The sequence below is a fragment of the Pholis gunnellus genome (assembly GCF_910591455.1).
Source record: "Pholis gunnellus genome assembly, chromosome: 23".
Taxonomy (NCBI): domain Eukaryota; kingdom Metazoa; phylum Chordata; class Actinopteri; order Perciformes; family Pholidae; genus Pholis; species Pholis gunnellus.
In genome coordinates this window covers 3,458,713-3,472,637 of record NC_136550.1, presented here as the reverse complement: position 1 = coordinate 3,472,637, position 13,925 = coordinate 3,458,713, and the positions used below count along the sequence as shown (strand labels likewise).

Genomic DNA, 13,925 nt, shown 5'->3' with positions numbered 1-13,925 from the left:
CAGAGGAAAATATTGTACTTTTTACTTACATGCATTATTATAGGTTCAAATAAGTCTTCCTCAGAGGTTTAGCCACTTAAACGTAGCAGGAAAACAAGCAACTAAACAGTCAAGAGAACAACATGGTGACATATTTACTAACCAGCAAATATACAAGAACACACCACACAGGTTGCACTTTCACTTTCTGCATCTCTAGAAAGATAACCATCAAAAAAGAGCGGCGCTGCAGTGATTCATGCTTCCTTTAACCAATAAGTACACATTCAAAGAGAGTACCATGAATGCAACACCAATCTGAAGAAATGTAAACTGTTGATAAGACATTATGCAACTTATGACTCAACTTACAAAGACAAATCAAGCAAGTTTCGTGACAGATGGAGGAAAAACGTTTTTATTATATTTGTTGAGTTCTAACACTGACTGACATGGAAATGAACACATTGTCAAACACGCTGCAGGAACATGCAGAGATCTGTTGGCCTGGTGCACGTTAGGAGGCTTTCCTTTGGGCAAAAACACACCGAGATAATGTGCGCCTCATGCTGCTCTCTCACCTGTCACGAGTTATGTTGACGCACTCCCTGACAGTTGCCCGTACGTCTTAATTAATGTGCGGTTTGCAAATATGTAAAAACTGGTGTTACAAAAATAGCCTCCGCAGACCCACAGCCACCACCCACTGCGTCTGACTTTAATTTACTATATTATTTAACTACAGAGGTGAGTCACTGGGCAAGGATGTTCCCAAAATAGATGCGCAGTCTATTGCACCATTGTTCACGACTCACCCGACCGGTTTAACGTGGATCTATTCTCAGGAGGAGGCAACTTCAGTGAAGTCCAAAAACAGAAACAAGGCTTATTCCTTCTAGTTTTCCTGTGTCAACACTAACATATGTTTATGGAGTGATAATCCTCATTGGCTCCGGACAAAATCCTCTCCAGACTACCTGTACTATCTAATATCTAAGTGTTGATGGCAAGAAATACACCCAGAAAGGCTGCACTAAGATCTAAGAGCACGTCTGAATGCTGTTGAATGTATTTGTGAAGTGTGAAACATCATAACAAGCCTTTACAGATTCTGTGTAGACGCATAGTTTTATGAAAACGGAGGTAACGTTGACTTCAAATCACTGCGGAGAGGTTTGCACATTACACCGTGGCACAAAGGAAAGGACAGAAACAGGAAGCTGAGAAAAAGATCATTTTATAGTTTTATAGAGTTTCATTCTGTTATATACTGCATACTTACATTTAATTCAAGCTATGTCTCTTCTCACACTTCGACAAATAGTGGTGACGTGTGACCCCTAGAGGACATTGTTGTGAACAGTTTATTTTAATGTTTAACTTATTCTCACGGGATTCATATTCTGAATAAATGACACATCTGGCAGGAACTGCAGTCCCTTAAATATGTGTAACATGGACTTTTAATTATCAAATAGCACATAGAACGGCTTAAATGTACAGTCAAAGTGGGAATAAATAAGATGTGTGGATGTGTAGGCTCCAGTATGTTCAACATTACCTGTTAATATGCTGGAAATCCAGTTCTGTGGTTCCTTCAAGCACATACAGCCGACATTTCGACTCGTCAAACTCAGGTGTGACTGACGTCTGGCACAGAGCCATCGTTGACGTGCTTAGCTCCACCTTTCTGCCCATGACGTGCTTAGCTCCACCTGTGCTAAGGTGCTATTTATGTGACAAGTCAAACACTTCTGCTGTGAAAAAGGTCCATGAATCTGAATCATTCCTCTGGTTTCTCTTTACTCGTGTTGTTCTTAACTCTGTATTTGAAGTCAAACTACTTAAAACTGTCCATAAAGTGGACTATCAGTTTATCAGAAACCTGCCTGTTTATCTTACGCTTCAGTGTGTATAAGAGTCCAACATTGGACACGTGATGTGTGACATGTAGAGTTCATAGAAGAACCCATATTCAATTAAATATAGTGACATTTGCTATTATATGGCCTAAAAAAGGTTAGTTTGTTTTTTGTGCTTCATAACTAGAAACTAGCACTCGGGCCATCCAGACGTCCATACTCCTCTGTAGCAGACATTAATCCCACTAAGTATTAATCTGGTGACGTGCAGGTCAAAAAGGCAGATGAAATCAGAGCTAAATGTAATCGAAAAATGAACATTTCTTTCATCTCGATTGCATATAACTGCTTTTTATATTTTATTCAGGCTTCACAATGAAATGACGTTCTTTAACTGTAACCAAATTTAGCCCCGTTTTAACTTAAAAGTCTGCCAAAGAGAACTGAATGAAGTAATTCAGAGACACACAGTACCATGGAAACACTTTAAAGACGTTTTTAAGACAATTCTTTTGAAAACATGGGCAGAAATCAGCATCAATCTCTCAAAATGTACATATATGAACAATACAAATAAGATGATTCTATCTCACCGCTGGTGAACTGTGATAAATTGAGGATCTGATCTTTGGTCACATGAGCTACATGGATGATATAAGGTTTGATTTCAGCCTCCTCATCCGGACACACTCTGCACGATCATGGTCTACAATCATGTCGACGTCAGACCTGCTTAAAATAAATTAAATAGATAAAAATAAGTGTACAGGATATTGTAAGGATTGGTTTAGTATTATTGTAGCGTTGCAAAATGACATCCACCCCCATAACTGATACAACTTACCTACTCTTATTGTCTGTATTTTGTTTTTGTAAACAGGTATAACATTTTAAGATCAGCAGGTTATAATATATTCAGAATAACGACAGATAACATTTTCTTTATTGCTCGGTCTAAAAACAACTTTTCTTAAAAGATAGAAATCCTCTTTTAAAAAAATGAACATTTAACCATTTTCTCAACTCTCGTTGCTCGAAGCGCAAATAATAGAGGAAGCGCTGGTTCTCGCAAAAGAACGAGCGGGAGAATTAATTCCGCTTTAACACTGTCGCACGATAAAAGAAACACGCGGTCGCCTGAAGACGACCTAAAACGGTTAAACAACCCTGAGGAGGATGTTCCATATGCATCGGTCGTGTTTTTAAGACATAAAGAGTCAACAGCGGGGCGAGCGGCTCTGTGATGTAAATGCTAACATACTCACAATGCTAACGTGCTGACGTATAGCAGGTTTACCATGTTCGTATGTTAGTTTAGCCCGTTAGCATGCTAGCATTCGACACAGCCGATGGGAATGTCTTCAGTTTCTCAGGTATTTGATCATAAATCAAAGTGCCGAGAGAGTAAAAAGTCAGGGGATTCATCCTCTGGGGAACAGGAATATCTTTACGACATTCCATGGTAATCCATCAAACGGTTGTTCAGATATTATCTTGTATCTCTATTCTATTTGTTCGTCAGTGAACGAAATTTCTTCCCGCCTGTCATTTTCTAGCCTCATCTATTTTCCAATGTGGTCCTTTCACCTGTGAAGGGTCAATAAGGATGCAGAATGTCCACAATGTAAATTGGGATTCTTGATTTAGGGAAAACTAGTCCAACCCTTCTTTTAAAAAAGGTCTAAAAATAACTTATTTCCCAATAAACGTGGGAGTGAATACATGAGACAACAGACCTGCATTCAAATGCGTTTTTTGTTGTTGTTGTAAAATCCTGAAGCAGGACAATGATTAACCGGTGGGGTTTGTCGTGGTTGCGTTGGTGGTAAACACAATTGTATGCCTTAAAAACAAGGGCAAACTTTAGCATAAGAAAAGTCTGAATTTTTTCCAGATAAAGTATTAAGACTTAAAAGACGCCTCGTCCTTCTACTGCATCAAGATGAGATCAGACAGCACATTCATGTCCGTCTCTGCCGGGTGGCACTGCAGCACCAGCGCCACCATGTTGTCCTGACCCGGAAAAACCTGACAGAGCTGCTCTCTGAGGCCGGCCGTCTCCTCCGGGCTCCTGTCTGCGCCGAACCCCAGTCCCGAAGCATCGAGCCACCCCTGCTGGTGTCCCGTGTCCCCCCCTTTTCCGTGTCCTCTCCCTCTCCCCCGGCTCGCTCCGCCCGGCGTCCGGTCGCGGAAGTTCAGGAGCTCCGTTTGGGAGCGCGGAGGTTTGGAGGAGGGGAAAGCGGTGGCTACGCCAGCAAAAGAGTGGTTTCCTGGGTCCGGAGTCCTGAGAGGAAAGACAGAACTTCACTTATTACTAACTAACTTCCACCTATAACTAATTAAACTTAAGTTTCTGAGCTACCCTGCAGTTCATCTGTATGAGTGTGTGGTTGTTAATACCTGTGCTCTGAGCGCAGGAAGTCATCCAGGTGAGGCCCTCCTCTGCCCAGAGGGTCGTCCGGCACCATGAAGTGATCCCCGACAAACGTGTACTGAAGAAGTCTGCATGGGGAGGAGACATTACATCATACCGCTGAGATGAGTGGCCTGGCCCTTTAAGCAGTTTTCATACAGGAAACACCAAATCGAAATAAAGCCACCACAGTGCGGTCTTTTCATACCTCTTCTTGATGATGTCCCTCCACACAAGGGTCTCGTCTGAAAGGTCTCTCAGGTTGTCGTTAGTCACGATCACTCCGTCTGTCTTCTGCGCGTGCTGCAGCATGAATCTGCAGGAACGGTGGGGGGAAAGGAAGATTTCAAAGCAGCCAGGAAAAATACAAAACGTATGTTCTTTGGCGCCACACAGTGGTGCCCTCAAACAAATGCAGAGTCCCAATTCAATACTACGCACTGATTCTACGCAGATTGTGGTTACGCCGAGTGTTCACTCAAATATACTCAAAGCAGACAGAATGCAGACTAAGTACAGTCATTTTTTTATGTGCTGTAGATGCACATTATTCTCCCACAATGCAATGCACAAAGGAAAAGGAGGAGCTACTGATAACTGTTCTAATAATAAATTGTGGATGCTGGTGAAACAGCGCAAAATAAATCATGGAAAACAAAGTATTTGTAAAGTTTGTTTGGCATCCGGCGTCACACGTATTTTATCATTTTTTTGTTGGTAAGAAATGGGAAAATATGTTGACAATTGTGCGAACTAACTGCTAAAACAGTACTCTATGCTGATAGTATGTAGTGAAACATGCCCTATGGATTTAGGGCATATTTGTACAGTTATCATTTTTACATTTTTTACAAACAGAAAAGAATGCCATCAGCTTCTGTATCATCTGTAAAAAAACTTAGAAACTTAAATACAAGACACTTGTGAAAGCAGCGGTCCGTCTACCTGTCGTCGTACGAGCTGATCCTCTTGCCCTGCACCTCTCTGGAGGGGGTGTAGGAGACCAGGCCCAGCTTCTGCAGCTCGGTCAGATAGTGCTGCTCTGCGAGGGCAAGAACAAACAACGCTATGTTTAGTCTGCGCTGAAACGCCCACACACACACACACACACATGCTCGCCAGATTCTGCTTTGTTTTCCTCCCCTTACGTGTGACTCAAACATGCACGAGGCCTTTGTCATTTCAAAAACCACAGAATGCATTCGACCAAAGGGTAACTTTGAAAGCAGGACCTATTAAAAACGGTGTTTCATGGCGTTCAAGCCAAACATTTTACTGCGTTCAAAAAGACAATGAGGTCACCTTTGATCTTGGGGTCGCTCTTCTGTCTCCACTGTGGCAGGAGGGCGCTGATGCGTCGATGGCCTCGGTCCCAAAAGTGCTGGACGGCCAGAGCGATTCCTCGACAGGAGAAGAAGTGACCCAACCCGTGACTGTGGAACACATGGAACAGTCAGACGAAGAGTTTTAGAACAAAACCAAGGTGGAACCCATTTTACAAATATTTCTTTATTTAAATATAATTTAGAGAACCAACAGAAACGTCAAATGTTGACCCCCAAACCCTGAAGTTGATACTTTTTAAGCAACACAACCTAATTGCATGAGAGAATAACTACAACGCTGCTATTCTGACCTCATGGCCACGTTGCTCCCGTCGATGATGATCGTCCTCACTTTCGGGTCGCCGGGTTTGTCCGTGAGCCGGAGGTCGAAGGGCATCTGCAGGCCTTCCATGAAACGCTGCTCCCCCGTCACCACCACCGAAGAAGAGGCGGCGGCGGCGGCGAAGCCCCGTCGTTCCCTCGCTCTGGTGGGAGACGAGTCGGCCCTCGTGAAGATGGGGAGCTGAGGCGCTTGGAGCACTTGTTTGAAGACAGAAGACTTGGGTTTGGGGTTGAAGACGTTGTCTTGGGTCGGGTGGTCTTGTTTGGAGGCGGATGGATCGGGCCAGTAGTTGGTTTGGCCATATTGTTTGTTGGGTTGGAAATTAGTGAGTGGAGGATTGAGGGACGAGGGATAAGTAGGCATGGGCGGCCCTTTGACTTCAGGAAGGATGACTTGGTGTGGAGTTTGTGAGTCTGTGAGTTTATGGAACTTAATAAACTCAGATACGGTTTGATTTGGCCCTTCTACACGTCCTCTATCGTCAGATTTTCTCTTTTCTGCTGGTACGAAAAGATCAACTTCTCTCGCTTTGCCCCTAGAAGGTCCAACTTTTGGTCTCTCTTTCTCCGGCACCACATCGTCCATCTCGCTCGGCCCCTCCCTCGGGGCGTCCGTCTCTTTGCTGCCCTTCCTCTGCAGCTCCAGCAGCAGCTGGTGAGTGGATCCATCGGGCAACATGCTGTAGACTTTGGCCACTTTCTGCTCCATGTACCCGCAGCTGACTGCCGCCTTCTTCACCACTCCCAGGACAAAGTCTTCCTCGTGCCCTTCCCCCTTTTCCTCGGCGCCACCTTTCCTCTCGAGGTGTCTCGCGCTTCCCGTCGCTCCCGCCTCGTCTCCCCCTACTTCCATTTCTTCGTCTTCCCTGTGCTCCGTCTCGCAGGGTCGGTTCCTCTCGCTTCGATTCGAGGCGGCGCCGTCTTGACTTGTATTTGTCTGCTCGCGGTCGGTGCGATCCTGCTCCTGCTGAACCACGTCCAGGATCTGCGAGGCCTCTTTGAGTCCCGTTCGGGCGAGGACCCGTTTGACGACGTCCTCCGTGTACCCCATGGCCGTGAAGAACTTCATAAGAAGCCAAAACTCCTTGTTTCCCACTGAGAACTGCAGCTCCCGTTCTTCCTCCTCTCCTCGCGCCTCTTTCATCTTGGTACCCAACTCCAGCTGATCTTCTCCCACCTCCTGAGGAGAACCTATGAGTCTTACCTCAGCACCCTCTGCCCTCCCTCTGGAGCCCCCAGACACTAACTGGAATAAGGAGTCCTCGGCTGTGGAGTCTTTCCCCGAACCTGCAGTCAAACTTTCAACCCACCAGTCTGCAGTCCTAGAAGGCTCAGGAAGTGCGTACGTAACGGTGAAAGGTTTGTCCCATATATCCTTCGGATCCTCGTGGGATCCCGCCGCCGCCGCCGCCGCATTTCCACCCGTCAGAGCCGGGCCGGGGCTCGATCCAAGCCCCGATTCTCTCACCAAATCCAGCAGGATTTCCTTCACCGACCCCGGCAGCACGAGAAGATCCAGGATGTGCTTGTCCTCCCATTTCTCCACCAGAATTTTGAACGCCCGGCGTGAATCCAGAGACTCGCCGGGTACCCGGTCTCCGGCCTCCGGGGCGCGTCTGGACTGCGTGCCCTCGTAGCGCTCCACCAGGTCTGTTATCAGGGAGTAGGCTCGTACCACCGGCTCGGCAAGACCCGATATCAGCAGGAATCCTGTGGAGCCAACCTGGTTTGGCGAGAGGAAAACAGAATGACATAAATCTTATACCTCTTAATAACAAGAAAATAAAAAAAATGTGTTTAAGGTGCAATCCAAGAAGTCCAGTTTGAGTAACAGATTTTTACAAATGTGGAAAGTCATCACCTGGCAATTATTTTATTGTCCTCACTACGATTATTCGTGCACACGCATGAAGACGTATGTATCACCATATCTCAATATATGATTTATTCACCATATGATTTCATTGAAAGATAATAAATCAATAAAAGGAAAGTTGCCAAAAGTAATAAGATTTCCCTGAGTTCTATCTTGACGTTTTTAAAAAATGTTAATAACAGGTTAAAATTCCCCTGTGACAACATCCCAGTGTTACATTAAGTTGTTACTTCATAAAGGGGTGAGACACACTCTTAGCTGATTGACTAATAATGTAATTTCTTGTAAGAATGACAAGAATGCAAGACGTCGCGCTATTGGTCAAGATCATTATTGCGTCATCGGTCAAAGTGACACACTGAGTATTGCGATGGGACATTTTGGTGTGCTCGTACATTCATACTGTGATTTAGTTTTATGTATGTATTCATATGTTTTTATATATGTGACATATGATTGTGTACTGAGAGAGTGGGGAACAGGACCATATGGGTTGTCTCTGCCTTTGCTTTGATGAGGGGAAGTAACCAAATGGGGGGGGGGGGGGGGGGGGTTGCAGTTTGAAACAGAGAGTGGATAATCAAAGGTAACAGAGACAAATGTCTTTGTGTGACAAAGGCTCAGAAGAGGAAGGGGAGGGCTGGAAGGTGTCGATGGGGAGCTTGAAACTGCTGATCAACTGTTGTAATGTAAATATCTGATGTGTCCCCCCCCCCCCCCCCCCCCCCCCCCCCCCCCCCCGCTGTGGCTGTGTTTAAGAGCAAGAGAGACACTGGACTCTTGGCTCCTCCTCTGCTGACTGTGTTGCAGTCAGTATGACGGTGAAGCCTTCTCTGCGCAGAGAATAAATACTTTGAAGACAAACTTCTTTCCTCAATGTTTCTTGTTTCAGTATTATAGGACTCACTCGGTACTATTGAATCGTTTTCTCTACCACAGCATGCCGGTGGGGGATTTGCACAATGACAGAAGTGAGTGATACTGAGTGAGCGTACTCCCGTCTGGAGTCATAACTCAGTCAAATGTGAACACGCAGACGGGCTACATATATTTCTAAATTCACCATAAATAGCAAATAAACCTCCATAAATCGCTATTTATTAATCCAGAAATTGACTGAGAAATAACATGTTTGAAAGTTTTCTTCAGTATTAAAGTAATCCAGTGATAGTTGTCTGTACATCAATGGATATATTACAAACAGGAACTTCTAATAGCTAATTCGGCATGCTTTTAATGGTGACAAATTACCAAAATGTAAACAAATACAGGCAGGAAATCGGGGCTCAAGTTGCATGTAAAATGTTCTCACTCACCGAGTGCCTAAAGACAAAAGTTCCAATCCTAATTGCTTGTGATCGTCTCTGTTAGCGAACATAAACGGTATGAATGTATCCTGAACAAAGACCCACAATGCAACACTCACCACTATATGTGCCGAGGTGTTTTTCGTCAGGCAGTCCATGAACAGCCCTCGGGCTCCACAGAAGATGCAGTGAAGAACGCCGGGATAAGAAACCTCCTGCTGCTCCTCCTGGTTCACGAGTCCTTTCACAAATAACTGCAAGACAGCAACATTTGACCTCGTTATTGGATTGTTATATTATTACTGGAGTACTGGTGGAAATTCTGTAGTAGCGGTAGTAGACAAAATCTAAATATGCGTCGAATTTCAAAAAGAAAATCATCCAAGTTCATCATATAATATCTGTAAACAGCAACACTCTCAATGTCCACTTACTCGCTTGTTCTGGAGCTTTCAATTCTCTCACATGGTCTTCATCAGCACATATAGTTTGCTCACTTGTTATTATCATTATTATTGCTCTGTATAAAGTAACGTTTGGACATCTACACTAGGACTTCTTCACGTGGTTCTTGAAATGACAGGCGGGTATTTTGAACAATGGCCACGTGTTTTGCGAAATTTCCCTCTTTGTGTTTTGTGCGGCGGCTCAACAAGGAAACAAGTGTCCAGGGAAACACAAAGAGGGGAACTTCTATTACAGCGACAGTGACTTTCGGAGATACCCGTTTGATTTGACTAACTCAAACTGACGAAGTTTTGTCCCACATCACTTTTATGAAGAACAGATCTTTAAATGTCCGGCACGAACACGAGGAACGATTACAGGAAGCACAGCCGGCTTCAAGGCTCATCGTCAACCTACTTCCTGCACCTCACTGCTGTTATTTGCAGCAGCGTTATGCTAATGACTGCAAGCCATACGCCACTGTGTGACCTTTAAAGGCCAGCTTTTATGCGCTCAACATCACAGGCAGGTTTCAGTCTGTGGATGATCTCTGTAATCTGCTAACCCAACACACACGAGACCTGTAAACTTAAAAATATGAATACGCCAAATATTGGCTCAGACAAGTACAGGTGTGTCTCTGAGAAAAGAGGAAATACACCTGAACATGTGCTTGACAATCATGTGATTTATTTGTGTTGTTGTTGTCAGTCATCGTCTTCTGACATTTGGAACCGAAACTGAATTTAGATTTATGATAACATTTTAAAAAACCCTCGATGAGTCATTTACCAGTGCGGTGCCTTTAGACTACCAGTAATGTCAGTAAAAACTTCCCAAATAAAGGTTTACACTCATTCACTATCAGGACTGACTCTAAAGATTGTGTGCTTTAAGTCACATTAGTCTAGAAATCGTATCAGTCTCGTGATAAATTATTTTGTGCAATGACTCAACTCGTATCTTATTGTGTGACATCAAACAAAAACCAAATTATCGCCTCACTTTGGCAGCCTTCACGTCGTCGCTCGGCCCTCTCAGCTTCAGCCATATCTGCCCGTTGTTGGCGTGAGACGGCTCGTCCGCCCCGATCCCAAACGTCACCCCGAATATCCGCTCCACGGTGGCGTGGAGGGAGGTCAGAGATCCCCGCAGCATCCCGGCACACGCAAACTCATCCTCCACCTCCGCTTCGCCTCCACCTCCATCACCTCGCTCACCGTCCATCCCGTGTTCTTGAAGTCGCCGTCAAAAGTTGAACATACTGTGAAAAAAAACATAAACACGACATGTATTTATATTTTAGATCCAGAGGACACGATGTATTATCATCACTTTTTTACAGCGCAGCCTCAACCAAAAAGATAGAGTATATGTATATAGAAACATCTGGTTGATAACAACAATCAAAAGGTATAAGACTGTGTACATAAACGTGAGGAGATCAAATAAACTACAAGTCCCAAGAGGCACTGGTATGAGAAAACATCCACACAAGTTTAAGAGTCTGTTAAAAAACACCAATTTTAGTTGAAAGATTTTTGGATACAGAGCCTTTATCACTCAAGAAAACTTTTACTTTTTGCAATAACTGACGTATCAAACTTAAAATACATTTTGTAGAAACATATATTTAAACACCCATAATTAACAACCACATAATTACTGTTATGGTTACTGTTAACAGGATCACTCGTGTGTTTTCTGTATTTAGGTAGGCCTAACACTGACGTTGTCGTTATACATTTACATTAAAATATGACTCTAAAGTGGGGGAAATAATACTTCTTCCAACTTCTTCCACTACTGTGATGCATTTCCTTCTGTTACAAAGTAACACCACCACGAAGAGACAACAAACAACCTCACAAAAATAGGCCAAAAAAACCCACCACAAAGTGTGTGTGTCTCTGTTGCTCATGTGCAGTAAAGATGGTGGATCCTTCTGCATGTCCGTGCCCAGTGTTGACTGCATGTCATTTATCAGAATATAAGGATCACTGGCTGTTGCCCGCCGGGCAAGTTGCTACAACTAACACAAACCAGGTCTCCCTCAGTGCATTTTACAGTTGATCACATTGTTTTTACATTCTAAAATCTTGATCTTGAAAAAACTAACACTTGTCACAGTCAAAGTGGTGGATTAAAAACACTACTTCCCTCTTAAATGTAAGGTATTAAGTAATGAAATGAAGTATACCTCTCCGCCTGGTGTGCGCACCTTCGAGCTCCAGACGTGTAAACACGTCTGCGGCGTGTTGCTCTCTCCGTTGGTACACAATTAATAATGCACCGACAGATTATGTCCAACTTGTTTGACTGTTGACTGCCATTCCCTTTTGTTCCGACAACAAATGGTATTGTTATCGCACACAGCTAAATGTGGACTATTGCCAGATGTAAGGATTGTGAAACACGTATCTCTCTATAAATAGACCCGCTGAGCGTGTTTTTTTGTTTTTTAGAGCGGTAAGTTCTGCTGGTTTTAAGAAACAATACAACTATAAACATATTATATTTCTTCCCCCCGTCTCGTTTTCTTACGTGAGGTCGACCGCTCTCGCTCCTTCCAAAGTTTCGTTTCCAGAGAGGCAGCTCGGCTTCAGGCTTCCGCACACACACACACACACACACACACACGCACGCACAACAACAACAATGCAGCCGATCGGACCAAAGTTCAGCGTGCTCAACGGAAATAAAAAAGTGGGACGGAAAGAAAGAACCGACCCCCACCCACACACCCTCCTCTCCTCGGATAGTCGATGAGGAAGCTTCGCGGAAACCCCGAAGGAGACAAAACCGAAACTAAACGGAAAAAAACAGCTCGTGCAACGTTCAGGGCGGATGATTCTGGCTGGATTTCGCAGTGATAGTGTCCACATAACACCCAAATAATATTCCTTTAATAATACTATGCAGTCAAAATGTATCTGTGGACTCTTAAGATGTATTTTAACATCCTAAAAAAAAAAGAAATCAGATAATGTCCGTTTAATGATCAAATTAATTGGACATAAATGATTGACAATACGTGATAAAAGTATTTGACAGACAATACGTGATAAAAGTGTACATTTAAAGCCTGTATTTTAAGATATGTATATATATATATATTTGTGTCTGGGTCAAACAGGAGATAAAGGGGATTTCCACTGACGTCAGAAGCGGGGTTTTTCTGTGCTTTTCCTTTTTTTAACACTAGCTACTCATTGACAGACAGACTTTGTAAACGCAGATGCTGGCGCCTGTTTGTAACACACTTCTGTCTCGACATCTCCTAATACAGGAATTCATTGCTCCAGAACGCACTTTTATCTGTTGACGCTGTGGTGTCCTTGGTGCAACGTTTTATCTGTGTCAAAGGCAGGAAGAGAGATGTTGCCTCCTCCACTACACATCCTGTCTTACTCTGCTCGGGTATTTTAAAGCCAAGGACAATGAAGTTAGTCTAATAGCAAGTAGCCTAATTTAGGCTATTTTATGTTCTGCTGATTATCTTAATCTTTAAAAATACATCATCATGTACGTGTTGATTATATTTATTTTTCTGAATCTATATCCAAAGTGCAGATAAACTAAAGTAATATTTCCTAGTGTGACCAGTTGAATTGCGTTACATAATCCAGGTGTGACGTAATCCTCAGTGGTTTAAAGTAACCTCACCTATTTCCTGTAAATGATTAAGCAGACTCCGCCCTCTGCTGGCAAACCTCGAAATAGCCTCAAAAGTCTTCTTTAGATCACTTTGTTTTTGGTGTAAACTTTAGTATATTGTCCATAAAAAAGCGTGTGCTTGTGATGTGTACCATTGAAGCATATCATACCTGTCTGTCTCTTCTTATATAAGACAAACTGCTTCTTGACGATTAAATAAGGCCATAAAAAGTACATTTAAAAACAACTTCATCACAGCAAAACAATGAGAATTGGCTGTTAAAGAGCAACGTTTCTCTCCAAAAGTAGGGCCTTTACCTGTGTATCAGATTTCTCATAATTAGAGGCATTTAAAGTGTTAAAACTAACTCATGTTGCAACTGTAATCAAGCTCCACTAAATGGAGCAAAAACTTCCCACAAATGAAATCATATGAACAAAGTACTTCAACATCAGCAGCCATTAAACCTGACCAGGAATAAAGGGTTAAATAAAAGAAGAAGAAAATCCCTCTGCAGTTCGGAAGCAGAAGTAAAAAAAAAGCAGTTTCACTTCTGTTTAGGTGGAACAGGAGCTGCTGCGAGTAGAAAGTCCGGGTTTTTACACCGGCTTACCTCCGTCGACACAGTTGAATGATGAGGAAGAAGAGCATATCCCTAAGGGTGAGTGGTTTCCCCCAAAACATCTCCTTGATCTACTTATTAGTGTTTAAAGTGT

General features: G+C 43.3%; 1 protein-coding gene across 2 annotated transcripts; it reads right to left on the bottom strand.

The window, feature by feature from the left end:
- Positions 1–2,178: 2,178 nt before the first annotated feature.
- khnyn (KH and NYN domain containing) lies at positions 2,179–12,222 on the bottom strand. Of its 2 annotated transcripts, none has more exons than XM_079184328.1 (9): positions 12,096–12,222; positions 10,557–10,815; positions 9,224–9,358; positions 5,891–7,644; positions 5,557–5,687; positions 5,200–5,296; positions 4,463–4,570; positions 4,242–4,343; positions 2,179–4,125 (listed from the first exon to the last, which is right to left on the bottom strand). In XM_079184328.1, exons 2-9 carry the CDS (start codon positions 10,776–10,778, stop codon positions 3,771–3,773), a joined length of 2,904 nt encoding a protein of 967 aa, XP_079040454.1. In that variant the 5' UTR covers positions 10,779–10,815; positions 12,096–12,222; the 3' UTR covers positions 2,179–3,770. The 2 variants fall into 2 exon arrangements, with proteins under 2 accessions (XP_079040454.1, XP_079040455.1); XM_079184329.1 differs by having other exon boundaries at positions 11,752–12,192.
- Between the last annotated feature and the right edge of the window lie 1,703 nt (positions 12,223–13,925).

Bases quoted from the DNA above. Each gene is read 5' to 3' on its own strand.
- khnyn (XM_079184328.1), bottom strand. From the start codon at position 10,778: ATGGACGGTGAGCGAGGTGATGGAGGTGGAGGCGAAGCGGAGGTGGAG. The intron at 7,645-9,223 runs GTGAGTGTTGCA...TCGCCAAACCAG, and splicing joins ACACCTCGGCACATATAGTG to GTTGGCTCCACAGGATTCCT. The intron at 4,126-4,241 runs GTATTAACAACC...CTTTCCTCTCAG, and splicing joins TTCCTGCGCTCAGAGCACAG to GACTCCGGACCCAGGAAACC.